Source organism: Staurois parvus, unplaced genomic scaffold (assembly GCF_062004578.1).
Source record: "Staurois parvus isolate SC_StPar_1 unplaced genomic scaffold, SC_StPar_1.0 ptg000144l, whole genome shotgun sequence".
Lineage (NCBI taxonomy): Eukaryota > Metazoa > Chordata > Amphibia > Anura > Ranidae > Staurois > Staurois parvus.
This window is the reverse complement of record NW_028317940.1, coordinates 1,321,733-1,348,732: the sequence shown is the minus strand read 5'-3', so window position 1 is coordinate 1,348,732 and position 27,000 is coordinate 1,321,733. Positions and strand designations below refer to the sequence as shown.

At 47.1% G+C, this 27,000-nt stretch overlaps 5 protein-coding genes across 5 annotated transcripts in view; all 5 read left to right on the top strand.

Annotated features, from left to right (window-relative positions):
- The window catches only part of LOC149465043 (uncharacterized), a 76,593-nt gene extending 68,591 nt beyond the window's left edge, over window positions 1-8,002 (top strand). Inside the window, 2 exon segments of the mRNA XM_089673789.1 lie at window positions 6,920-7,548; window positions 7,551-8,002. Of these exon segments, the coding sequence (XP_089529915.1) occupies window positions 6,920-7,548; window positions 7,551-7,712 (791 nt within the window). The 3' untranslated portion in view covers window positions 7,713-8,002.
- LOC149465045 (gastrula zinc finger protein XlCGF53.1-like) lies at window positions 4,827-5,658 on the top strand. The gene is made up of 2 exons (XM_089673754.1): window positions 4,827-4,937; window positions 5,428-5,658. Exons 1-2 carry the CDS (start codon window positions 4,854-4,856, stop codon window positions 5,656-5,658), a joined length of 315 nt encoding a protein of 104 aa, XP_089529880.1. The 5' UTR covers window positions 4,827-4,853.
- Window positions 5,688-6,169, top strand: LOC149465044 (uncharacterized). Its single transcript, XM_089673778.1, has 2 exons — window positions 5,688-5,772; window positions 5,889-6,169. The coding sequence occupies exons 1-2, from the start codon at window positions 5,688-5,690 to the stop codon at window positions 6,167-6,169; spliced, it is 366 nt and encodes a 121-aa protein (XP_089529904.1).
- Window positions 8,003-19,125: 11,123 nt separating the features above from the next.
- Window positions 19,126-27,000, top strand: part of LOC149465039 (uncharacterized) — a 61,637-nt gene continuing 53,762 nt past the window's right edge. The window contains exons 1-4 of the mRNA XM_089673788.1: window positions 19,126-19,297; window positions 19,564-19,929; window positions 20,046-20,449; window positions 20,531-20,752. Of these exons, the coding sequence (XP_089529914.1) occupies window positions 19,845-19,929; window positions 20,046-20,449; window positions 20,531-20,752 (711 nt within the window). The 5' untranslated portion in view covers window positions 19,126-19,297; window positions 19,564-19,844. The remainder of the gene's footprint in view (window positions 19,298-19,563; window positions 19,930-20,045; window positions 20,450-20,530; window positions 20,753-27,000) is intronic.
- Window positions 21,684-23,512, top strand: LOC149465042 (uncharacterized). The gene has a single exon (XM_089673705.1). It carries the CDS (start codon window positions 21,689-21,691, stop codon window positions 23,240-23,242), a length of 1,554 nt encoding a protein of 517 aa, XP_089529831.1. The 5' UTR covers window positions 21,684-21,688; the 3' UTR covers window positions 23,243-23,512.

The following is a 27,000-nucleotide window of genomic DNA, read 5'->3' as shown; positions in this document are numbered from 1 at the left end:
TGCTTCCAGCCTCGTGTTCCCAGTGTGTCCCAGCCTGCTTCCAGCCTCGTGTTCCCAGTGTGTCCCAGCCTGCTTCCAGCCTCGTGTTCCCAGTGTGTCCCAGCCTGCTTCCAGCCTCGTGTTACCAGTGTGTCCCAGCCTGCTTCCAGCCTCGTGTTACCAGTGTGTCCCAGCCTGCTTCCAGCCTCGTGTTACCAGTGTGTCCCAGCCTGCTTCCAGCCTCGGGTTACCAGTGTGTCCCAGCCTGCTTCCAGCCTCGTGTTACCAGTGTGTCCCAGCCTGCTTCCAGCCTCGTGTTACCAGTGTGTCCCAGCCTGCTTCCAGCCTCGTGTTCTCAATGTGTCCCAGCCTGCTTCCAGCCTCGTGTTCCCAGTATGTCCCAGCCTGCTTCCAGCCTCGTGTTCCCAATGTGTCCCAGCCTGCTTCCAGCCTCGTGTTCCCAGTATGTTCCAGCCTCGTGTTCCCAGTGTGTCCCAGCCTGCTTCCAGCCTCGTGTTCCCAGTATGTTCCAGCCTCGTGTTCCCAGTGTGTCCCAGCCTGCTTCCAGCCTCGTGTTCCCAATGTGTCCCAGCCTGCTTCCAGTCTTGTGTTCCCAGCGTGTCCCAGCCTGCTTCCAGCCTTGTATTCCCAGCGTGTCCCAGCCTGCTTCCAGTCTTGTGTTCCCAGCGGGTCCCAGCCTGCTTCCAGCCTTGTGTTCCCAATGTGTCCCAGCCTGCTTCCAGCCTCGTGTTCCCAATGTGTCCCAGCCTGCTTCCAGCCTTGTGTTCCCAGTGTGTCCCAGTCTGCTTTAAGACTTGAGTTACCAGTGTGTCCCAGTCTTCTCCCAGCATTGAGTTCCCAGTGTGTCTCAGTCTACTCCAAGCCTCATGTTCCCAGTGTGTCCCAGTATACTCCAGCTGTCACGATCTGGGTCAGGTTCAGAGACCAGTTGCTACAGCAGTTGTAAGGCTTACCTGAAACCAGCAGGATTGGTACACCAGCGGCCCACCCTGGGAATGACGCAGGCTCACCTGAGGTGCGGGGTCTAAGCATCCACCGGTCTTCCCCAGAGCTCCTAATGGTGGAGATGGATTTGGCTGCGTGTGAATACCAGGTCGCAGATCTCAGGATCACCCCACCAGGGAATGAGTAGGCTGGAAACCAAAAGCGGATCAAACAGTTCAGGGATCAAACAGAAGCGGAGTCAGTCACAAGTCAAGGGTCGGTCACCAATGGTAGTAGATAGGATGAGGCAGAATCGTAGTCAGTAGCAAGCCAAAGGTTGGTAATGTAGATGAAGACAGCAGCAGGAACAGTAAGCGGGATATTGGCTGGTAAGGCACAATAATCTGGCAACCAGGAAGTGCAGAGACATGGCTTTTATAGGAAGTTCATGGGAGGAGCAAGGAGTTCAAGGTTCAAGACAAAACAGGGAAAAAGGCAGGATCATCCAAAGAATTGTCAAGGGAGCTGTCCAGCATTCCAGGTGGCTCAGTGAGAAGAAACACTGTCTCTCACTGCAGAAGGCCCAGGTTCGATTTCAGGCTCTGACACCAGCCTTGTGTTCCCAGTGTTTCTCAGTCTACTCCCAGCCTTGTGCTCCTAGTATGCCCGTGTCTGCTTCCAGCCTTGTGTTCCCAGTGTGTCTCAGCCTGCTTCCAGCCTTGTGTTCCCAATGTGTCCCAGCCTGCTTCCAGCCTTTTGTTACCAGTGTGTCCCAGCCTGCTTCCAGCCTTGTGTTCCCAATGTGTCCCAGTCTGCTTCCAGCCTTGTGTTCCCAATGTGTCCCAGTATTTCCCAGTCTTCTTCCAGCCTTGTGTTCCCAGTGTATCCCAGTCTTCTTGAAGCCTCGTGTTCCCAGTGTGGCCCAGTCTTCTTCCAGCCTTGTGTTCCCAGTGTGTTGCAGCCTGCTTACAGCCTTGTAATCCCAGTGTGTCCCAGCCTGCTTCCAGCCTTGTGTTCCTAGTGTGTCCCAGTGTTCTTTTAGCCTTGTGTTCCCAGTGTGTCCCAGCCTGCTTCCAGCCTTGTGTTCCCAATGTGTCCCAGTCTGCTTCCAGCCTTGTGTTCCCAGTGTGTCCCAGTCTACTTCCAGCCTTGTGTTCCCAGTGTGTCCCAGTCTACTTCCAGCCTTGTGTTCCCAGTGTGTCCCAGCCTTCTTTTAGCCTTGTGTTCCCAGTGTGTCCCAGCCTTGTGTTCCCAGTATTTCCCAGTCTTCTTCCAGCCTTGTGTTCCCAGTGTGTCCTTTTCTTCTTCCAGCCTTGTGTTCCCAGTGTGTTCCTGTCTTCTTCCAGTCTTATGTTCCCAGTGTGTCCCAGTCTACTCCAAGCCTTATGTTCCCAGTGTGTCCCAGTCTACTCCAAGCCTTGTGTTCCCAGTATGTCCCAGTCTGCTTCCATCCTTGTGTTCCCAGTATGTCCCAGTCTGCTTCCAGCCTTGTGTAGCCAGTGTGTCCCAGTCTGCTTCCAGCCTTGTGTAGCCAGTGTGTCCCAGCCTGCTGTCAGCCTTGAGTTACCAGTGTGTCCCAGTCTTCTCCCAGCATTGTGTCCCCAGTATGTCCTAGTTTTCTCAATGTGTCCTAGTCTTTTTCCAGCCTTGTGTTTCCAGTGTGTCCCAGTCTTCTTCCAGCCTTGTGTTCCCAGTATGTCCTAGTCTTCTTCTAGCCTTGTGTTCCTAGTGTGTCCCAGTTTTCTTCTAGCCTTGTGCTCCTCAGTCTTTCTTCTTCTGTTGTCAATCCATACACTCCTCCCTGCATTCCATCTTCCTCAGTGTCTCTCTTTGCACCTCAGTTTGTTACCTGTTTATTGGCATCAATGTTTTTTCTCTGTGAGTTCCACTCAGTCTCTATATCAGCATCCGTGTCTTTCCCACCTGTATTTGCTGTTGTCTCTGTGTTGTCCTCTTGCTATTTCTCCTGTCTTTCCTGTTGCCTTGTGAGTCCATTGTCCAAGCACTGCAAGGGAGTTTTCATTTGCTCTCAGTCTTGACCTGCACGTGTGAGTTGGAGGACTATAACCTGAGCATCGCCTGCAGCCTAACTTCTCCACCTCTAGGAGCTCTGGCAAAGACTAGGTGGTACCTTGGACTTGGCCCTTCTCAGGGCTTTCACTAAGTGTGTAGGCATGCCACGTGCTCTGTGTCTATTCTGGATGGCCACCATTTGTCCAGCTTGCTCAACCAGACCTGGTCAGCTATTCTGCTCCTGATGGAAGCTGATTCCCAAGTCATGACAGACAATAATCAAATGATATTCAAATTAATGTATAAAGACCATAAGAATCGCTTCACATGAGTTGCTGATGAGCACTCTATCCTAACCGTATCAATATTACAGATCGCATAATTATCATAGCTGGTCATACTTTTTGCATGAAAGAGGTGCATGTACCTTGAATGAATGACAGATTGGAACAGTGTATATGGACTGAAGCATCGGTTTACAGTTGTATATCAGGAATAAAGAGGGTTTAGGATATAAAGAGTACTCTTTAGATTAATAAAATTTCTGCCGGTCAGTAAAAATCTTCTATAGGAAAGAAATATAGAAATTGCTTACTGTTAAGGCCCGATTGACACTCCAAGACGTTTCTCGGGGCGGCAGTTCCTCTGAGTTCCACAAGGCGGTGAACTCACTTTTACCCAGACAGGAAGTCTCTATGGTAGACAGGAAGTTATCAGGTACAGAAAGGAAATGTTGTCAGTTACAGACAGGAAGTTCCATGTTAAAAGAATTACAGAGGAGACATTGCTGGAACTGGCAGCAGAGGAGGTAATAAGACCATATTTTATCATATCTCCCATCACTCTCCATTATGAGGAACCAAATTTCTCCACCCTGCTTTGCCCTTTAAATCCCCCTCTTTTCAGTCTGATGTACACCTAGACCAATCGATATCCAATTTATCTGTCCAAAGTGTTTCTAACTCTCTCAGTATTTCATCAGATTTCTCGTATTGAAGTGACAACACTGGTATAGAAGAAAAGTAATGGGGACAGAAAACAGGAGTGGGTGTAACTGATCACTTTGTCACCAAACCCAAATTAAAGTTTTCCCTGTAAAGGTCAATTCTTCCCTCTCTGAATGGAGCTCCAATGCCGGCTGAAGTCTTCTTCAGAAACCAACACCACCAGGAAGTGCTGATCTCCTGGTCCTTCACAGAGCTCTGTGGTTCCTCCCTCTGATTTCCTCAGTACTACTGGACATGGTACAGTGTTACGGCACAAAGAAACAGTAGTGACATGGAGTTTGATTAGAAAAACCCCAGAGGGAACCCAGGAAATGAAAAGTCCAAGAAGAGTTGGTTTCTGAAGAAAACTTCATCCAGAGTTTGGTCTTCATCAGAGCGGTGCTCAGTATTTTGGGTAGAAGCAGAGGTAAAGATTTATAGGCAATCATGATTTGTATGTATGGGGGTGTGTAGGGGGTGTAGCCCCTGCGTTAATGTGTCTCCATCTCAGTAAGTTGGACAGAGTGCTAAATATTTACACCCAGTAACCCTAGTTGGGAGGACGTAGAGAGGAGACATTGCTGGAAGCGTTAGCAGAGGAGGTAATAAGATCTTGTTGTCTATTTACACCCAGGAACCCCCTGTCATGTCTGTCCTCTTCCTCCATCATCACATCCGTCCTCTTCCTCCATCGTCACGTCTGTCCTCTTCTTCCATCATCATGTACATCCTCTTCCTCTTCATAGTCATGCCCGTTCTCTTCCTCCATAGTCATGCCCGTCTTCTTCCTCCATAGTCACTGTGGCATCTTTTATCTCATATTATCCCCCCCATACATCTCCATCCTAATGTTGTGCAACCAGTACAGTCCAGATCATTCGCTGTTATAAATTATTGATCTACAGGAAACCTGTATAGATCACATGACCAATGAGGATGGAGGAGGACCGGAGTCACATGACTGAGAGGATACTAAACCTCACCCTGGAGATCATCTACTTGCTGACCGGAGAGGTGAGGAGGATTCTGGGAGGTCACATGACATCACTCTCATCTTTATTAATAAAACACAGACCTGACCGGAGAGGTGAGGAGGATTCTGGGAGGTCACATGAAATCACTCTCATCTCTATTAATAAAACACAGACCTGACTGGAGAGGTGAGGAGGATTCTGGGAGGTCACATGAAATCACTCTCATCTCTATTAATAAAACACAGACCTGACCGGAGAGGTGAGGAGGATTCTGGGAGGTCACATGAAATCACTCTCATCTCTATTAATAAAACACAGACCTGACCGGAGGGGTGAGGAGGATTCTGGGAGGTCACATGACATCACTCTCCTCTATTAATAAAACACAGACCTGGCCGGAGAGGTGAGGAGGATTCTCGGAGGTCACATGACATCACTCTCATCTCTATTAATAAAACACGGACCTGACCAGAGAGGTGAGGAGGATTCTGGGAGTCTAACATGATATTCCTATTGGTTCCTCAATACAGAAATTTCCTCTTCTGAAGTCAGGTGATCATATGACCATCACAGTGCCTCCATGTGACTCCCTAAACCCTGAGAGACACAACATGCAGAAGATTCTAGAAGTCGCCAAGAAGATGATGGAGCTGCTGACAGGGGAGGTGAGCGGTGCCGGGAATTCTGGGACATTCTCCAGTAACAGACAAGGGATGTGTCTGGATGGTGACTGTATCATTGTGTGTGTCAGGTTCCTATAAGGTGTCAGGGTGTCACTGTCTATTTCTCCATGGAGGAGTGGGAGTATTTAGAAGGACACAAGGACCTCTACAAGGACGTCATGATGGACAATCAGCCGCCTCTCACATCACCGGGTAAGAGGAGACTTTATTGGAAAGGAGAGAGCAGTACGGAGGATCCACCTAGATCCTCCATCATCTGATAAACAGATAGAAACAATGGATTCAGTCAGTGTGTGTGTTTCCTACAGATGGATCCAGTCATGGGAACCCACCAGAGAGATGTCCCCGTCCTCTGTATTCCCGGGATTCCACACAGGAAGGTCACACTATCCCTCACCATCATCAGGTAGATGGATCCAGTCATGGGAACCCACCAGAGAGATGTCCCCGTCCTCTGTATTCCCGGGATTCCACACAGGAAGATCACACCATCCCTCACCATCATCAGGTCGGTGGAGTTGAGGGTCGGGAACATAAAGTGATGGAACACTCTGACATGTGGAGACGATGTGTGGACTCTACAAGATGAGATGTTCTATGTGATCTCACATCATAAATCCTTCTATGTTACAGATGTTATTTTCTGCCATTCTGTTGCTTTAGGGTGAAGATCTGATGAACATGAAAGTTGAGGGTGAAGTAGAAGAGACGTATGTGAGGGATGATCAGCAATATACGGAGAAGGCTGGAATGAGGAGAACATTCCTAGAGGAGGACACTCCTACAGAGATCAGCACAGGTGACCAGAGTCTATTCTTCTCTTATCTCTGCTCTGTTATCGCCCCCCCAGCCCCCATTGGTTCCTGCTCCTCTGACAAGGTGGTGTAAATGTAGAAGTGATCTGGGAGGAGGAGCAAAGGCCCTTTGACTGAAGAAGGGAAGAGTCTCAGCTGGTTGGGACATCCACAGAAAACATCTGCTCCCTCCTATCTCCCTGATCCAGATGGAATCTTGATGGAAGTGAACTAACCCCCTCCTATCTATTGATGATGTTTTTCTATTTTTCCAGGACCCGCCATGGAGAAACCCTCAAAGGATCGTCTCACTTTATCTCCAGGTTGTAAAATGGAAGATGAGGACATCCCAGGAGATTGTGCCGGAGAAAAGACAATGAGCTCCACTATAGATGGTGGACTTCCCAGTGTGGAGGGACCATGGAATTCCTCTGACTCTGAGCAACCTCGTAATGTGGGGGATGGGTCCGGGGTTCAGAGGGAGAAGAAATTTTCCTGTTTTCAATGTGGGGAAATTTTCACCTCTGAAGTAAGCCATACTGTACATCAGAGGTTTCACACAGGTGAGAAGCTTCATTGCTGCTCTGAGTGCGGGAAGTGTTTTCTTCATAAATCAAAACTCGACATACATTACAGATCTCATACGGGGGAGAAGCCGTTTTGCTGTCCTGAGTGCGGGAAATGTTTTTCACGGAAGTCCTGTCTTTCCATACATCAGAGATTGCACAAGGGGGAGAAGTTGTATTCCTGCCTTGACTGTGGAAAGGTTTTCTCACAGAAGACCCATCTTTCCAGGCATCAGAGACTGCACACAGGAGAAAAGCCTTATGCTTGCCCTGAGTGCGGGAAATGTTTTCCATGGAAATCAGACCTTGTTATACATCAAAGATCTCACACTGGGGAGAAGCCGTATTCCTGCCCTGAGTGCGGGAAATGTTTTTCAGGCAAGACCAGTCTTACCCAACATCGGAGGTCTCACACGGGGGAGAAGCCGTTTTCCTGTTCTGAATGCGAGAAATGTTTTTCACGGAAGTCCATTCTTACTGCCCATCAAATATGGCATACGAGAAAAAAGCTGTTTTCCTGCCCTGTGTGCGGGAAATGTTATCCACGGAAATCTGAACTTGTCAAACATCAAAAATCTCATATTGGGGGAGAAGCTCTATTTGTGTGCTGAGTGTGGGAAGCGTCTTTCACTGAGGGAATGTCTTCTGAAACATCAAAGAACCCACACAACCCTCGAGGTGTATTAGTATCCTGAGTGTGGGAAATGTCTTCTATATGGATGATATGTTGCCGGACATCAGGGATCTCACACTGGGAGGAAGCACACCTTGATATACACCTCAGAAAACACGTGGTTGAGCGCTCCTCTGATCTTTATCATGGAAGAAACACTTTATAAGGAGATCAGAGATCACTAAAGACTTCAAAGTGCTGCTGGCTTACTAAAGAGGAGTAAGATGAGGTCAGATATGCTTAGATAAGGGTCTGGTGGGAATTTGGGGAGGCCCACCTTGCTTTGTTTTTATAAGTCAGCCACCACCTCCCCCCCTCGCCTTATACAGGAAAAGAAATGCGTATTTGCTCCCCTGCTGATTTTTAATGTTTGCCCACTCACAAAGAAATGATCGGTCTAAAAATCGAATGTTCGGTGTATTGTAACAATGAGAGACAGAATAGCAACAACAAATTCAGCAGAAATGCATGTCTAACAAATGATGACTGATCTGCATGTTCATGAGGGAAATAAGGATTTGATCCCCTATCATTCAGCAGGATTTCTGGCTACCAGGTGTCTTTCATACAGGTAACAAGCTGAGATTAGAAGCATTCTCTTAAAGGGAGTGCTGCTAATCTCATTTTGTTACCTGTATAAAAGACACCTGTCCACAGGAGCAATCAAACCATCAGATTCCAAACTTTCCACCATGGCAAAGAGCAAAGAGCTGTCCAAGGATGTCAGGGGTAAGATTGTAGACCTACACAAGGCTGGACTGGGCTACCAAACTATGGCCAAGTAGCTTGGTGAGAAGGTGACAACAGTTGGTGCAATCATTCACAAATGGAAGAAACACAAAACAACTGTCAGTCTCCCTAGGTCTGGTGCACCATGCAAGATCTCACCTCGTGGAGTGTCAATGATCATGAGAACAGTGAGGAATCATCCCAGAACCACAAGTGAGGATCTTGTCAATGATCTCCAGGCAGCTGGGACCACAGTCACCAAGAAAACAATTGGTAACACACTACGCCGACAAGAACTGAAATCCTGCAGTGCCCGCAAGGTCCCTCTGCTCAAGAAAGCACATGTCCAGGTCCGTCTGAAGTCTGCCACTGAACATCTGAATGATGCAGAGGAGGACTGGTTGAAAGTGTTGTGGTCAGATGAAACCAAAATCCAGCTCTTTGGCATCAACTCAACTGCGCTTGTTTGGAGGAGGAGGAATGCTGTCTATGACCCCAACAACACCATCCCAACTTTCAAACGTGGTGGAAACATTCTGCTTTGGGGGTGTCTTTCTGCTAAGAGGACAGGACAACTGCACCGCATCAAAGGGACGATGGACGGGGCAATCTACCATCAAATCTTGGGTGAGAACCTTCTTCCCTCAGCCAGGGCATTGAAGATGGGTCGTGGATTGGTGCTCCAGCATGACAATGACCCAAAACACACGGCCAAGGCTGCTCAAGTAGTGGCTCAAGAAGAAGCACATTAAGGTCCTGGAGTGGCCTAGCCAGTCTCCAGACCTTAATCCGATTGAAAATCTGTGGAGGGAGCTGAAAGTTCGAGTTGCCAAACGTCAGCCTCCAAACCTTAAAGACTTGGAGAGGATCTGCCAAGAGGAGTGGGCCAAAATCCCTCCTGAGATGTGTGCAAACCTTAGGGCCAACTCCAGGAAACGTCTGACCTCTGTGATTGCCAACAAGGGATTTGCCACCAGGTACTAAGTCATGTTTTGTGAAGGGGATCAAATCCTTATTTCCCTCATGAACACGCAAATCGGTGCATAATTTGTTAGACATGCATTTCTGCTGAATTTGTTGTTGCTATTCTGTCTCTCAGTGTTACAATACACCGAACATTCGATTTTTAGACCGATCATTTCTTTGTGAGTGGGCAAATATTCAACATAAGCAGGGGAGCAAATACGCATTTCCTTCACTGTATGCATTCAGCTATCAGCCAGAACTCATGAATGGGTCAGATGGGCATTCTTCAGATACAAACATGCTTTATATGTCAAACTTTGATAAATAGGACAGTTATTTGTATCCATTCTTATTTTTTTGTACATTTGATGACTTTGTGTGATCCCATAAAGTCGGACAATTTTTTAATCTTGCCGGCCTTTTCATTGAAACAATTACAAACAATCACCTAAAGCTCTAAGAAATACCACATGTGCCTAAATATCCATGTTTTCTTTCATTTCACCATTTTCTAATGTCTCACCACCTTTTCTTTTACTCTCATTGCCCTCCCCTCCAACACTTTTTTTTGACCATCCAACCATTCCAGAAATCGACCCCGTATCATAGAAGGCAGATTACTATTCAGGTTCAAACCATACATGTTCCATAAAGATTATACCACAATGAAGGCTCAGCATTATGAAATCCCATGGGACTATGGCAGTTGGGGCCAATAGAAGATAGGACCATGAAAACCCAATGGGCTATGCTAGTTGAGGCCAGTAAAAGAAAGGACTATGAAAACCCATGGGGCTATGCCAGCTGGGACCAATGGAAGATAGGACCACAAAAACCCATTTGGCTATACCAGTTGAGGCCAGTAGATGATAGGACCATGAAAACCCATGGGGTCATGCCAGTTGGGGCCAGTGGAAGAAAGGACCATGAACATTCATGGGGCTATGCCATTTGGGGCCAGTAGAGCACAGGACAATGAAAATTAAATGGGCTATGCCAGTTGAGGCCAGTAGAAGATAGAACCATGAAACCCCATGGGGCTATGCCAGCTGGGGCCAGTAGAAGATAGGACTACAAAAACCCATTGGGCTATACCAGTTGGGGCCAGTAGATGATAGGACCATGAAAACACATGGGACTATGCCAGTTGGGGGCAGTGGAAGATATGACCATGAACATTCATGGGACTATGCCATTTGAGGCCAGTAGAAGATAGGACCATGAAAACCCATGGGGCTATGCCAGTTGGGGCCAGTAGAAGTTAGGACCATGAAAACCCATAGGCCTATGCTAGTTGGAGCTAGTAGATGATAGGACCATGAAAACCCTTGGGGCTATCCTATTTGGGGCCAGTAGAAAATAGGACCATGAAAACCCATGGGGCTATGCCAGCTGGGGCCAGTAGAAGATAGGACTACAAAAACCCATTGGGCTATACCAGTTGGGGCCAGTAGATGATAGGGCCATGAAAACACATGGGGCTATGCCAGTTGGGGGCAGTGGAAGATAGGACCATGAACATTCATGGGACTATGCCATTTGAGGCCAGTAGAAGATAGGACCATGAAAAGACATGGGTCTATGCCAGTTGGGGCCAGTGGAAGATAGGGCCATGAAAATTCATAGGGCTTTGCCATTGGGGCCAGTAGATGATAGGACCATGAAAACCCATAGGACTATGCCAGTTGGGGCCAGTAGAAGTTAGGACCATGAAAACCCATAGGCCTATGCTAGTTGGAGCTAGTAGATGATAGGACCATGAAAACCCTTGGGGCTATCCTGTTTGGGGCCAGTAGAAAATAGGACCATGAAAACCCATGGGGCTATGCCAGTTGGGGACAGTAGAATATAGGACCACGAAAATCTACTAGGCTGTACCATTTGAGGCCAGTAAAAGATAGGACCACGAAAACCCATGGGACTATGCCAGCTTGGGCCAGTAAAAGATAGGACCATGAAAACCCATAGGCCTATGCCAGTTGGAGCCAGTAGATGATAGGACCATAAAAAACCATGGGGCCATGCCAATTAGGACCATGAAAACCCTTGGGGCTACCCTATTTGGGGCCAGTAGAGGATATGACCATGAAAACCCATGGTGCTATGCTAGTTGGGGTTAGTAGATGATAGGACCATCAAATAATATGGGGCTATGCCAGATGGGGCCAGTAGATGATAGGACCATAAAAAATCATGGGGCCATGCCAATTAGGGCCAGTAACAGATATGACCATGAAAATCCATGGGGCTATCAAACTTGGGGCCAGTAGAAAATGGCTGGTGGATGGGGACAGTGTCCACCAGCTGATATGGCACAACAGTTGCAAACGTTTAGTCAGGTTGATGTGGTAGTAGCTGCAAGCGACAGGCATCTTGTGCGTAAGGCAATGGATGATTGAGGTTTTAAATAGGATGAAGCTTTGAGGCTGAGGATGGAAGAGGGCATGGATGAATCAGAGCTGCAACAGACCACCTCTTCCAGTGAGCCTGTAATATTTCTTGGATACCACAGTACTGGCTGCAACTGAAAGCCTTAAAAGCAGATCGATCAAAATCTGGTGGTGTTGGGGACTGGGAGCTGGCAATATGGACTGGAGGAGGAAGAAGACAAGGATAGGAGGATGCATGTCCACTGTGCGCTCTGCTGATTTTAAGTTGCTCCCACTGCTGTTTGTGGTGGTGATTCAAGTGCAATAGTAGAGATGTGATCACCAAGGACGGGTACAGGTTGCGCTTTGTGGATCCTCTGCCAGAGGTTGAATACTGTCCCAGGTACATCCTCGGCCCACCGGAGAAAAAGATTCCATGGCACCGCCTTGGCTGTTTTGGTGAGCATGCATGAATACTCCAATGCTTAGTACTTAGGATTGCTAAACATGAAGAAGGTTCGGTACATTCAGAATTGGTCAAATTCTCAATGGTGAAAAAAAAAATCTCCAAAGAAAAGCTGATGGAAAAAAGAGATGAAGGAGCTTCATTAAGAGCTATCATTTTTGAAAGAAACAAAGCCCCATCTTACTGCTTAACCACAAAAAAAGCTTTGTCTTGTCAACTTCTGGAGGACATCTCTGTGTTGCATCATGCTTGGTGTCTGTTGACCTAGGAATGGCATCAGTAAAGGGGCACCTCTGTTGGAAGACATTACTGTTCATTCTTAGTACCCTTTGACCTTGGGGTTAGCAGTAAGGCTTGGCCAGTACTGCTGGAGGACATCACTGGGTTACATCATGTCTGGTGCCTGTTGATTGTCGGGATGGATGTGATGGAGGTGTAGGTGGGACAGAACACATGCGGAGTGCAGTGGGACACACAAGACTTAAATTGCGTGATTTGGAGGGCACACGATGTGTATAACAAGGTTCTGGCAAAAAAAAGAAGCTGAGTCCATACCACAAGGTGGTAGGCAACAAAGGGGGGTTAGTCCGTAGCACCGTCTGGGCCCACAACAGAGAGGCAGACTCTGGCAGGCAATGGGTTAGGTCCGAGTGACACAACAGGGTGGCAGACTGGCAGGCAGTGGGTTAAGTCCAGTGTCCTGGGAGGGCGAGGGGCTTCAGAACCTCTCCCAGCACACTAGCTTGCGGAGCGAGCAGGGAGGAGACACACACTGCGTGGGTCCTGCTCCGCTTTTTTATCTCCGAAGCAGGACCCAGCCGCCCTGGTGTTGGGTTGCCGTGGCAACAAGCCCCACCTCAATCTGGCCAAGGGAGCGCGGCCTTAGTCTCCAGCGGGTTCAGAGCGCGAGAACATCGAGGCCACGCTGTGGCCGCCGTGACAAGGGGAGGGGGCGTGCAGTGACATCCAGGTGGCCTGCCTGTGGGGAATCCACATGCAGGCACAGTGGGGAGGCAGACTCCTTGGCGCTCGGCCAAGGAGAGGTGTGGGGACTCTCAGCAGGAGGCAGCTCCATGGAGGCCAGCACACCACTTTATGTGGGCTACGTGCAGGCACAGGGGCATGTACTGGGAAAGGTGGGGTGCAGTGATCCGGAGGGGGACCATGACATTAGATAACTGGGTTTATGGTGCATGTCCTTGCAGTTTGTCTCTTATATCAAGGATCTTTGGCAGTCTTGCACCCTCTTTGCTGCTGTCTTTCCCGTTGCACCCGATCTGTAGCCCAGCCATCTGACTTGCTGAGATACTGAAGTTGCAGAACTCAGGATTTGTCTCCCTCCTCACTGTTCCTAGAAACAGATGTCAGGTCAGTGTGGGCAGCCATAGCTAGACTTGCTTCCACCATCATGGGGCTCCCAGCAGTCTCTTGAAGTACCCCAGACACCAGCTACCTCGTGCTGCCATGCTGGGGTCTATGGTCTCTGTTGCATGAAAACCACCTTTAAAAAGAACTGGTTTAGACTCTACCAGCCCCTCTATGTTGTATCCTCCCCCTCTCCTTGGAGAAGTTCACTCTCCTACAATATCTGGCTAATCCCTCACCACATCCTGGAGTCAGGAGCCATTTCCACCCTTTCCTCATCACTTAGGTTCTTTTCATATACCATATAAAAGATACGGGAGAGGAGGGGTGATTCTATATCTAGTCTAGGGTATGGGACCCCGTCCTGCTCTGCTGTAGTAGAGGAGGTCTGCTTGTTGTTGGGTACATCTGACCCGTGTCACCCATGTTTCCATTGCCTGAACCTTCTTTGAATGAACAGCAACACCAAAGAGCTTGCAAAGCCACCTGGGAAGGTTTCACCAAGGTAGATTTTGGCAAGCAAATTTCTCCTAAGCAGTGTCGGATAAAGAGAACTTAGAGAGTAATTATGACGAAATTCCTAAACAGCTTTGCTGCAAAACTCATAGTGCCAAAATTGTTCATCCCAATCAGTAATCTATTTCTGTCCCCCTTGGTGGGAATGGAGGTGACCCCTCTATGAGGACATACAGTCCATACACACCCAGCGCAAGGCCGGGGTCACACTACCAGACGCTTCTCAGGGCTCCACAAGGTGGCAATCTCACTTCTACCCAGACAGGAAGTCTCTATGGAAGACAGGAAGTGATGTCAGGTATAAATAGGAAGTTCCGGGTGAGAGGTGAGTCGGGAGGAAGTAGAGAGGAGACATTGCTGGAAGTGGCAGCAGAGGAGGTAATAAGATCTGATTTTATATTTATACTCGGTAACCCCCCCATCATGTCCGTCCCCTTCCTCCATCGTCCCATTCGTCCTCTTCTTCCATCGTCACCTCTGTCCTCTTTTTCCATCATCATGTCCTTCCTCTTCCTCCATTGTCACGTCCATCCTCTTCCTCCATCGTCACATCCATCCTCTTCCTCCATCGTCATATCCATCCTTGTCCTCCATCGTCATGTCCGTCCCCTTCCTCCATCGTCCCATCCATCTTCTTCCTCCATCGTCATATCCATCTTCATCCTCCATCATCACGTCGGTCATCTTCCATCGTCACGTCCATCCTCTTCCTCCATCGTCATGTCCGCCCTCTTCCTCCATCGTCACTTTCATCCTCTTCCTTCATCGTCACATCCTTCCTCCTCCATCGTCACGTCCTTCTTCTTCCTCCATCGTCATATCCGTCCTCTTCCTCCGTAGCCACTGTGACGTCTTTTATCTCCAGCAGATGATGATACACACATATATAGTGTGGGAACCCAGATTAACCCCTTCAGGGGCAGAACTTTTCCCCACTTATGGGGCCAGAATATAGTCTTCACTCTGAAACTCCTTCTTCTCTCCTCAGTTGTCCCTGCTTTTACGTCTGTTGTTTAGACCTACAAAAAAAAATGTTCTATTTAACGGAAAATGTTCTGCCTGTACGTGGACTCTTCACATTGAGTAATGGGTCCCACTACTGCCGTGTCATCTGAGAACTTCATAATATGATCACTTAGATACTTAGCTAAGCAATAGTAGGTCAGCAGTGCATACAGTAAGGTGCTCAAGACACGTCCCGAGGTAGATCTGGTATTGAGGATGATGGAAGAGGGTGAAATACTGTGAATTCTAACAGAATGGGACCTATTTATTAAAAAGTCCTGTACCCGGTTGAACAAAAGTGAGCTAATTCTGAGTAAAGTAAGTTGACGTATTGGGGTTTGTGGAATAGGAATACAGAAGCAGAACAAGAATCCAAAAAAGCAGTCCGTCTAACAGAAGAATCCTTATTCTCCAAGTGAGCAAGAGCCAGATGAAATACCAGTGAAATGGCATCTCCAGTAGATTGGTTTTGTCTGTAGGCATCCTGATGGAGGTCTCCTCTGAAAACGTTCGGCATTCTGAGGGTCTACTCTAAGCACCATGAGCATTCTGAGGGTCTACTCTGAAGACTATGGGTATTCTGAGGGTCTACCCTGAAGACGATGGGCATTCTGAGGGTCTACTCTGAAGACTATGGATGTTATAAAGATTTTCTCTGAAGACTATGTGCAATCTGAGGGCCTATTCTGAAGACTATGGTTATTTTGAGGGTTTGCTCTGAATACTATAGTTATTTTGAGGGTCTACTCTGAAGACTATGGCTACTCTGAGGGTCTGCTCTGAAGACTATGGCTACTTTGAGGGTCTGCTCTGAAGACTATGGCTACTTTGAGGGTCTGCTCTGAAGACTATGGCTACTCTGAGGGTCTGCTCTGAAGACTATGGCTACTCTGAGGGTCTGCTCTGAAGACTATGGCTACTCTGAGGGTCTGCTCTGAAGACTATGGCTGTTCTGATGGTCTACTCTGAAGACGATGGGCATTCTGAGGGTCTACTCTGAATACTATGGATGTTATAAAGATTTTCTCTGAAGACTATGTGCACTCTGCGGGCATATTCTGAAGACTATGGTTATTCTGAGGGTTTGCTCTGAAGACTATGGTTATTTTAGGGTCTGATCTGAAGACTATGGTTATTTTGAGGGTCTGCTCTGAAGACTTTGGTTATTTTGAGGGTCTGCTCTGAAGACTGTGGTTATTTTGAGGGTTTGCTCTGAAGACTATGGTTATTCTGAAGGTCTACTCTGAAGACTATGGTTATTCTGAGGGTCTGCTCTGAAGACTATGGTTATTTTGAGGGTCTGCTCTGACGACTATGGTTATTCTGAGGGTCTAATCTGAAGACTATGTCTATTCTGAGGGTCTGATCTAAAGAGTGGTTATTCTGAGGATCTACACTGAAGACTATCATTATTCTGATAGTCTACACTGAAGACTATTGTTATTCTGAGGGTTTGCTCTGAAGACTATGGTTATTTTGAGGGTTTGCTCTGAAGACTATGGTTATTTTGAGGGTCTATCTGAAGACTGTGGTTATTTTGAGGGTCTACTATGAAGACTGTGGTTATTTTGAGGGTTTGCTCTGAAGACTATGGTTATTTTGAGTGTCTGCTCTGACGACTATGGCTACTCTGAGGGTCTGCTCTGAAGACTTTGGCTATTCTGAGGGTTTGCTCTGAAGACTATGGCTATTCTGAGGGTCTGCTCTAAAGACTATGACTGTTCTGAGGGTCTGCTCTGAAGACTATGACTGTTCTGAGGGTCTGCTCTAAAGACTATGACTGTTCTGAGGGTCTGCTCTAAAGACTATGACTGTTCTGAGGGTCTGCTCTAAAGACTATGACTGTTCTGAGGGTCTGCTCTGAAGACTATGACTGTTCTGAGGCTCTACTCTGAAGGATGTGGGCATTCTGAGGGTCTACTCTGAAGGCAATCGTCGTCTTCATATGTGCCATGAACAGCCTTTTGAAGTATTTCACCATGACTAGGGTTGGTACTGTTGGGTGATGATCATTCAGGCATAACACTGTTTATCTCTTTGGGACAAGAATAATTGCAGTAGTCTTAGGGAATGTGATGAAAGTTGCTAGAGAAAGTTGTCCCTCGACACCACTTAAAATTGGTGTGCACAGTCTCTAAGCACCTAATCTGAAAAATTATCAGAGGATGAAGCCTTGGAAGGTTGCCTTTTAGCAAGGAACTCCTCAACCCTGTTTTCGACACCGTGAAGGGCAGTTGCCCTGTTTAAGGGTTGAGCCTGGAGCCAAGGAAAGTGTTGAATTCCTCCAAATGCGCTTAAAAATTGTTCAGAGCATAAGGAAGAGAAGGATCTGTCGAACATTCTGCATTCATGCTGGTGTAATGCTCTTAATGCCCCCAACATGCTCCATTGGTTGTGGAAAAGTGACTGAATTATGTGAATATATTTAGCCTTAGCTCTCCTTACACTAGCAGTGGGGTTTCTCCTTGTGCCACCAAGCCTGAACATGGAATCATTGGCTTTCAGAAGAGATTGAACCTCTACATTTATCCAGGGTTTCTGGTCAAGGTGGATGGTTCTCCACACATTTGCTGATATAGGCCATACCAGACCATGCCTATTCCTCCAGGTCCACACCCCTGTTTGAACTCGAGGAGGCAGCATCACCAGGCCGCACACTAATAGTATTTATTGTTGGTTTACCGAACCTTCAGCAAGGAGCAGTAAGAAAGTCCTTGTCTGCAGATCTAAAACTAAGCAAAACCAGTTCAGAGAGAAAACAGAAAGTGTAATTTCTAATCAGGGAGGTAGGACAAGATATAACAGGTCAACAGTTGGCAAGAAACACGACAAACACTAAGTAAACCCAATCTACATGTGCCAATTCCAACTGGGGGCAGCCCAACTATTAACCCCTTATATCCCCATCCTAATAATGTACAACCAATACAGTTCACTTAATTCTCCGCTCTCTGCCTACAGAAAAACCGGCATAGATCACATGACCAAATGAGGATGGAGGAGGACCGGAGTCACATGACTGAGAGGATACTAAACCTCACCCTGGAGATCATCTACTTGCTGACCGGAAAGGTGAGGAGGATTCTGGGTGGTCACATGACGTCACTCTCATCTCTATTAATAAAACACAAACCTGACCAGAGAGGTGAGGAGGATTCTGGGAGGACACATGACATCACTGATCTCTATTATTAAAACACAGACCTGACCGGAGAGGTGAGGAGGATTCTGGGAGGTCACCTGACATCACTCATCTCTATTAATAATACACAGACCTGACCGGAGAGGTGAGGAGGATTCTGGGAGGTCACATGACATCACACAGACCTGACCGGAGAGGTGAGGAGGATTCTGGGAGGTCACATGACATCACTCTCATCTCTATTAATAAAACACAGACCTGACCGGGGAGGTGAGGAGGATTCTGGGAGGTCACATGACATCACTGATCTCTATTAGTAAAACACAGACCTGACCGGAGAGGTGAGGAGGATTCTGGGAGGTCACATGACATCACTGAGCTCTATTAGCTCTAATAATAAAACACAGACCTGACTGGAGAGGTAAGGAGGATTCTGGGAGGTCACATGACATCACACAGACCTGACCGGAGAGGTGAGGAGGATTCTGGGAGGTCACATGACATCACACAGACCTGACCGGAGAGGTGAGGAGGATTCTGGGAGGTCACATGACATCACTCTCATCTCTATTAATAAAACACAGACCTGACCGGAGAGGTGAGGAGGATTCTGGGAGGTCACATGACATCAATCTCATCTCTATTAATAAAACACAGACCTGACCGGAGAGGTGAGGAGGATTCTGGGAGTCTAACATGATGTTCCTATTGGTTCCCCAATACAGAGATTCCCTCTTCTGAAGTCAGGTGATCATATGACCATCACAGTGCCTCCACGTGACTCCCTAAACCCTGAGAGACACAACATGCAGAAGATTCTAGAAGTCACCAAGAAGATGATGGAGCTGCTGACAGGAGAGGTGAGCGGTGCTGGGAATTCTGGGACATTCTCCAGTAACAGACAAGGCATGTGTCTGGATGGTGACTGTATCATTGTGTGTGTCAGGTTCCTATAAGGTGTCAGGGTGTCACTGTCTATTTCTCCATGGAGGAGTGGGAGTATTTAGAAGGACACAAGGACCTCTACAAGGACGTCATGATGGACAATCAGCAAACTTTGAGTTTTGTGAGGAATGAGATGATATTGAACCTCGCCCTGGAGATCCTCCACCTGCTGACTGGAGAGGTGAGTGTAATGAAGGGGTTAAATCTGATCCATGGGTGACATTTACTGGCCAGTCAGTGAGCCTTACTAGGAGAACATTAGTGACTTTGTTATATGACTTCCAAAAGGAGCTATAAATCTGACCACATTGTAAATATATCATTGGATGGAGATGTCCGTCCTTTGCTGAATTGGGACATTGTGGCCAATCCCTGGAGGACACATCTAGAGCTGACCATAGAGGTGAGGGATGATGGGGGAGTGAGATTTATCTTTGTATCACACAGAACTGTACAGGAGTCATGAAGAAATCTACCGACAATGAGACAAGATCCTCCAAAATCCAGAATCCCATCACCATCCCCCCACCTCCATCCCTGATCCCTACAAGACAGAAGATTCTAGAAGTCACCAAGAAGATGATGGAGCTGCTGACAGGAGAGGTGAGCGGTGCCGTGAATTCTGGGACATTCTCCAGTAACAGACAAGGGATGTGTCTGGATGGTGACTGTATCATTGTGTGTGTCAGGTTCCTATAAGGTGTCAGGGTGTCACTGTCTATTTCTCCATGGAGGAGTGGGAGTATTTAGAAGGACACAAGGACCTGTACAAGGACGTCATGATGGACAATCAGCCACCCCTCACATCACCGGGTAAGAGGAGACTTTATTGGAAAGGAGAGAGCAGTACGGAGGCTCCACCTAGATCCCCCATCATCTGATAAACACATAGAAACAATGGATTCAGTCAGTGTGTGTGTTTCCTACAGATGGATCCAGTCATGGGAACCAACCAGAGAGATGTCCCCGTCCTCTGTTTTCCCGGGATTCCACACAGGAAGGTCACATCATCCCTCACCATCATCAGGTAGATGGATCCAGTCATGGGAACCCACCAGAGAGATGTCCCCGTCCTCTGTATTCCTGGGATTCCACACAGGAAGGTCACACCATCCCTCACCATCATCAGGTAGATGGATCCAGTCATGGGAACCCACCAGAGAGATGTCCCTGTCCTTTGTATTCCCGGGTTTCCACACAGGAAGGTCACACCATCCCTCACCATCATCAGGTAGATGGATCTAGTCACGGGAACCCACCAGAGAGATGTCCCTGTCCTCTGTATTCCCGGGATTCCACACAGGAAAGTCACACCAACCCTCACCATCATCAGGTAGATGAGGAACAATCTCTGGTAGTTATACTTTATGTACAAGCATGTTCGTTACAAAAAATGTTTTATAACATATTGCAGAGTGGAAACCTCGGGGATGATAATATTATTGTTAAAGAAGAGTATAAAGAGGAAGATGAGGAGTATGGAGTGATGGAGGAGTTTTCTGAAGGACAAAATGATCTCTATGAAGACATTATGATAAGGCCACCTAATACCAGGAACCCACCAGAGAGATGTCCCCGTCCTCTGTATTCCTGGGATTCCACACAGGAAGGTCACACCATCCCTCACCATCATCAGGTAGATGAGGAACAATCACTGATAGATATGATTTATACACAAGCTTGTTTGTTAAAATGAATTTATTTTATATTCAGAGTAGAAACCTCCTGCATAATATTGTTCCTAAAGAGGAGGATGAGGAGTATGGAGTGATGGAGGAGCTTTCTGGAGGACACAAGGATATGATGGAGCCACCTAATACCAGGAACCCACCAGAGAGATGTCCCCGTCCTCTGTATTCCCGGGATTCCACACAGGAAGGTCAGACCATCCCTCACCATCATCAGGTAGATGGATCGAGTGATGGGAACCCACCAGAGAGATGTCCCCGTCCTCTGTTGTCCCGGGATTCCACACAGGAAGATCACACCATCCATCACCATCATCAGGTAGGTGGAGTTGAGGGTCGGGAACATAAAGTGATGGAACACTCTGACATGTGGAGACGATGTGTGGACTCTACAAGATGAGATGTTCTATGTGATCTCACATCATAAATCCTTCTATGTTACAGATGTTATTTTCTGCCATTCTGTTGGTTTAGGGTGAAGATCTGATGAACATGAAAGTTGAGGGTGAAGTAGAAGAGACGTATGTGAGGGATGATCAGCAATATACGGAGGAGGCTGGAATGAGGAGGACATTCATAGAGGAGGACACTCCTACAGAGATCAGCACAGGTGACCAGAATATATTCTTCTCTTATCTCTGCTCTGTTACCGCCCCCCAGCCCCCTTTGGTTCCTGCTCCTCTGACAAGGCGGTGTAATTGTAGAAGTAATCTGGGAGGACCAAAGGCTCTTTGACTGAAGAGGGGAGGAGTCCCAGCTGGTTGGGACATCCACAGAGAACATCTGCTCCCTCCTATCTCCCTGATCCAGATGGAATCTTGATGGAAGTGAACTAACCCTCTTCTATCTATTGATGATGTTTTTCTATTTTTCCAGGACCCGCCATGGAGAAACCCTCAAAGGATCGTCTCACTTTATCTCCAGGTTGTAAAATGGAAGATGAGGACATCCCAGGAGATTGTGCCGGAGAAAAGACAATGAGCTCCACTATGGATGGTGGACTTCCCAGTGTGGAGAGACCATGGAATCCCTCTGACTCTGAGCACCTTTGTACTGTGGGGGATGGGGCCGAGATTCAGAGGGAGGAGACATTTTCCTGTCCTGAATGTGTGGAAAGTTTTAGCTCTGCATTAAGTCTTTCTGTACATCAGAAATCTCATACAAGGGAGAAGCTTCATTCCTGTTCTGAGTGCGGGAAATGTTTCCTGCATCAATCAGAACTTGCCATACATTACAGATCTCACACGGGGGAGAAGCCATTTTCCTGTAATCAGTGCGGGAAATGTTTTTCACACAAATCTCATTTTTCCAGACATCAGAGGTTACACTCAGGTGAGCGGCCATATGCCTGCTCTGAGTGCGGGAAATGTTTCTCACGAAACTCCCATCTTTCCAGACATCAGAGAACTCACACAGGTGAAAAGGCATATGCCTGCCCTGAGTGCAAGAAATGTTTTTTTAGTAAATCAGACCTGGACATACATTACAGATCTCACACAGGGGTTAAGCCGTTTTCCTGCGATGAGTGCAGGAAATGTTTTTCACACAAATCACATTTTACCAGACATCAGAGGTTACACACAGGAGAGAAGCCATTTTCTTGCCCTGAGTGCGGGAAATGTTTCTCAAGGAAGTCTCATCTTTCCCGACACCAGAGAACTCACACAGGTGAAAAGCCATTTTCCTGCTCTGAGTGTGGAAAATGTTTTCTTTGTAAATCAAAACTGGATATACATTTTAGATCTCACACGGGGGAGAAGCTGCATTCCTGCCCTGAGTGCGGGAAATGTTATTCACAGAAATCAGAACTTGATTTACATAAAAAATCTCACACAGGGGAGAGACCGTATTCCTGCTCCGAGTGCAGAAAATGTTTTTTACACAAGTGCCATCTTTCCGTACACCAGAGATTACACACAGGTGAGAAGCCGTACACCTGTACTGAATGTGGGAAATGTTTTTCACAGAAGGCCAGTCTTTCTAGACATGAGCGACTACACACGGGGGAGAAGCCGTATTGCTGTCCTGAGTGCGGGAAATGTTTTTTAGAAAAGTCCAAGCTTTCTAGACATCAGAGACTGCACACAGGTGAAAAACTGTATTCTTGTTCTGAGTGCGGAAAAATATTTTCAGAGAAAGGCAAATTTTCCAGACATCAGCAATTGCACACGGGTGAGAAACCGTATGCCTGCCTTGAGTGCTGGAAATGTTTTCCACAGAAATCAGACCTTGTTATACATCAAAGATCTCACACGGGGGAGAGACCGTATTTGTGCTCTGAGTGCGGGAAATGTTTTTCAGATAAGAGCAATCTTTCCAAACATCAAAAATTGCACTCGGGTGAGAAGCCGCATTCCTGCGCTGAGTGTGGAAAATGTTATAAACAGAAATCAGAACTTGTTGTACATCAAAGATCTCATACGGAACAGGGTCCATAGTCCTACCCTGAGTGCGGAAAATGTTTTTTAAGGAAGTCTTATCTTTTCAGACATCAGAGAACCCACACCACCCTCGAGGTGTATTAGTGTTCCGAGTGTGGGAAATGTGTTCTCTATGGATGATATGTTGCCGGACATCAGAGATCTCACACTGGGAAGAAGCACACCTTGATATACACCTCAGAAAACACGTGGCTGAGCTCTCCTCTGATGTTTACAGGTGAAACTTGAAAAATGAGAATATGGTGCAAAAGTTCATTTATTTCAGTGCAGCAACTTAAAAGGTGAAGCTAATATATAAGATAGACTCATTACATGCAAAGCAAGATAGTGCAAGCCGTGATTTGTCATCATTGTGATGAGTATGGCTTACAGCTCATGAAAACCCCAAATCCACAATCTCAGAAAATGAGAACATTACATGCAATCAATAAAACAAGGATTGTACATAGAACAATATCGGACCTCTGAAAAGTAGAAGCATGCATATGTACTCAGTACTTGGTTTGGGCCCCTTTTGCAGCAATTACTGCCTCAATGCGGCGAGGCATGGAAGCTATCAGCCTGTGGCACTGCTGAGGTGTTATGGAAGACCAGGATGCTTCAATAGCGGCCTTCAGCTCTTCTGCATTGTTCGGTCTCATGTCTCTCATCTTTCTCCTGGCAATGGGGTTCAGGTCAGGCGATTTTGCTGGCCAATCAAGCACAGTAATCCCACGGTCATTGAACCAGGTTTTGGTGCTTTTGGCAGTGTGGGCAGGTGCCAAGTCCTGCTGGAAAATGAAGTCAGCATCCCCATAAAGCTCGTCTGTGGAAGGAAGCATGAAGTGCTCCAAAATCCCCTGGTAGACGGCTGCGTTGACCCTGGACTTAATGAAGCACAGTGGACCAACACCAGCAGATGACATGGCTCCCCAAATCAACACAGACTGTGGAAACTTCACACTGGACTTCAAGCATCTTGCAGTGTGTCCTCTCCATTCTTCCTCCATACTCCGGGTCCTTGGTTTCCAAATGAGATGCAAAAGTTGTTCTCATCAGAAAAGAAGACTTTGGACCACTGAGCAACAGACCAGGTCTGTTTTTCTTTAGCCCAGGTAAGACGCTTCTGACGTTGTTTGTTGTTCAGGAGCGGCTTGACAAGAGGAATACAACATTTCCAGGATCCGTCTGTGTGTGGTGGCTCTTGATGCACTGACTCCAGCCTCAGTCCACTCCTTGTGAAAGTCCCCAACACTTTTGAATGGCCTTTTCCTGACAATCCTCTCCAGAATGCGGTCATCTCTGCTGCTTGTGCACCTTTTTCTTCCACACTTTTCCCTTCCACATAACTTTCTATTAATGTGCTTTGATACAGCACTTTGGGAACATCCAATTTCTTTTGCAATTACCTTCTGAGGCTTTCCCTCCTTATGGAGGGTGTCAATGATGGTGTCAGGTCAGCAGTCTTTCCCATGATTGTGATTCCTACTGAACCAGACTGAGAGACCATTTAAAGGCTCAGGAACCCTTTGCAGGTGTTATGGCTTAATTAGCTGATTAGAGTGGGACACTTTGAGCCGAGAATATTGCACCTTTTCACAAAATTCTCATTTTCTGAGATTGTGGATTTAGGGTTTTCATGAGCTGTAAGCCATAATCATCACAATTATGACAAATCACAGCTTGAACTATCTTGCTTTGCATGTAATGAGTTTATCTCATATATTAGTTTCACCTTTTAAGTTGCATTCTTGAAATAAATGAACTTTTGCACCATATTCTAATTTTTCGAGTTTCACCTGTATCATGGAAGAAACACTTTATAAGGAGATCAGAGAACACTAAAGACTTCAAAGTTGTGTCTGGCTTCCTCTGCTAGGAGAGAGAAGGAGGGGGGTCACTGCTGGTTGGGTCTCTCTAGCAGTGTAGTCTGATCTCCCCTGACCTTCAGCAGAAGCTTCCATGGAGGACATCGTAGTGAGAGAGAAGGAGGGAGGGTCACTGCTGGTTGGGTCCCTCTAGCAGTGGAATCTAATCTCCCCTGCCCTTCAGCAGAAGCTTCCATGGAGGACATCATGGTGAGAGAGAAGGATGGGGGGGGGGGGGGTCACTGCTGGTTGGGTCCCTCTAGCAGTGTAGTCTGATCTCGCCTGACCTTCAGCAGAAGCTTCCATGGAGGACTTCATAGTGAGAGAGGAGGGGGGGGGGGGGTCACTGCTGGTTGGGTCCCTCTAGCAGTATAGTCTGATCTCCCCTGCCCTTCAGCAGAAGCTTCCATGGAGGACTTCATAGTGAGAGAGAAGGAGGGGGGGGGGGTCACTGCTGGTTGGGTCCCTCTAGCAGTGTAGTCTGATCTCCCCTGCCCTTCAGCAGAAGCTTCCATGGAGGACATCATGGTGAGAGAGGAGCTAGATATTGCTTGTGGATGAAGAGAAGGGGAGATCAGACGAAGAATGACAAGTTTAGTGCAGTGGTTACATACCAGCTTGTTAACAGGCAGTTTCATTTGCTTAGAGAGTGCCACCTGCTGGTTGAAAGTTGAAAATATGACATTTAATGTTTATGTTGCTATTCTTTGAAAGTTGAATAATAAAAGTCTGTCTGGCCAGGGCCTCTATTCGGTAGACTCAAATTCTGGCAGCTAACTGATTCCATGCTGAAAGTGGCAGTTTGGGCGTAGGCGGGTGGGGATTGCCACACCCCTTCCTTCCTATTCACTTCTCCTTTCCTCCCTCTCTTATTTTCCCCTCCCCTATTTTTTTTTTCTACCATCTTCCCTTTCTTCCCTTCTCACTTTCCTTCCTCAACTTGCTAGTGTCTTAGCTGCCTACATTTATCCAATGGGTTCACTCATGGCACCAAATGCCCCCCCCCCATCCCTCGTAAATAATGTCCTCCTTACTACCGTGCTTATGACCACCCCCATCTTTCCGTACATCAGAGATTACACACGGGTGAGAAGCTGTATACCTGTGGCAAATGTTTTTCACAGAAGGACAGTGTTTCCAGACATCTTTTTCCAATGGGTTCACTTAAGGCACCGAGTGCCCCTCACAAAGTTAATGTTCTCCTTACTACTGGGCTTTTGACCACCACCACCCCCTGTCCCCATAGGCATATCTACCAGGAGGCTTCGGCTAGACTAGATGTCTACAATGTGTGGTTCCTTGCATACATGCTATAGACTAGGACATTTTGGTACAAGTTCTGGTGGTCTTACCCAAAATATTCACTCCATCAGAACTTACCCATACTGTCTGAACATGTTCTTTAATTGTTTATCCCATTGGATATTGAAGCTGCAAACAAGTTCTATTTTCTTGTATCTTGTTAAAACTTAATGGAGTCTATGGAAGTAAAAAAACAAATAAAAGATAAAAAAAAGTCTGCCTTCAGATTTGTATGATGAAATGTTCTCCTTTATTCCTTTCTCTAACACTACAAGTACGGCCCATCCTGTAGGTTTTAGTCTCCATCTTGTGTCTTAGTAGTTTGGTGTTCCCAGCTTGTCCTTGTTGGATCAGCCGACTCTCCCCCTTCTCATAGACCTCAGGACGTCTGTAGTATACTCCAATGATAAGTCCATCAGTCCATAGACCCATCTATCATTCCACCCGTAATTCCTCCTCCGCACCATCACCTTGTTGGAACAGCCGACTCTCCCACTTCTCATAGACATCAGGACGTCTGTAGCAGGGGCGGACTGACCATTTGGAAACTCAGGCACTGCCCGAGGGCCCGGGGTCAGTAGGGGGCCCCATGAGATGCCTCTAGTA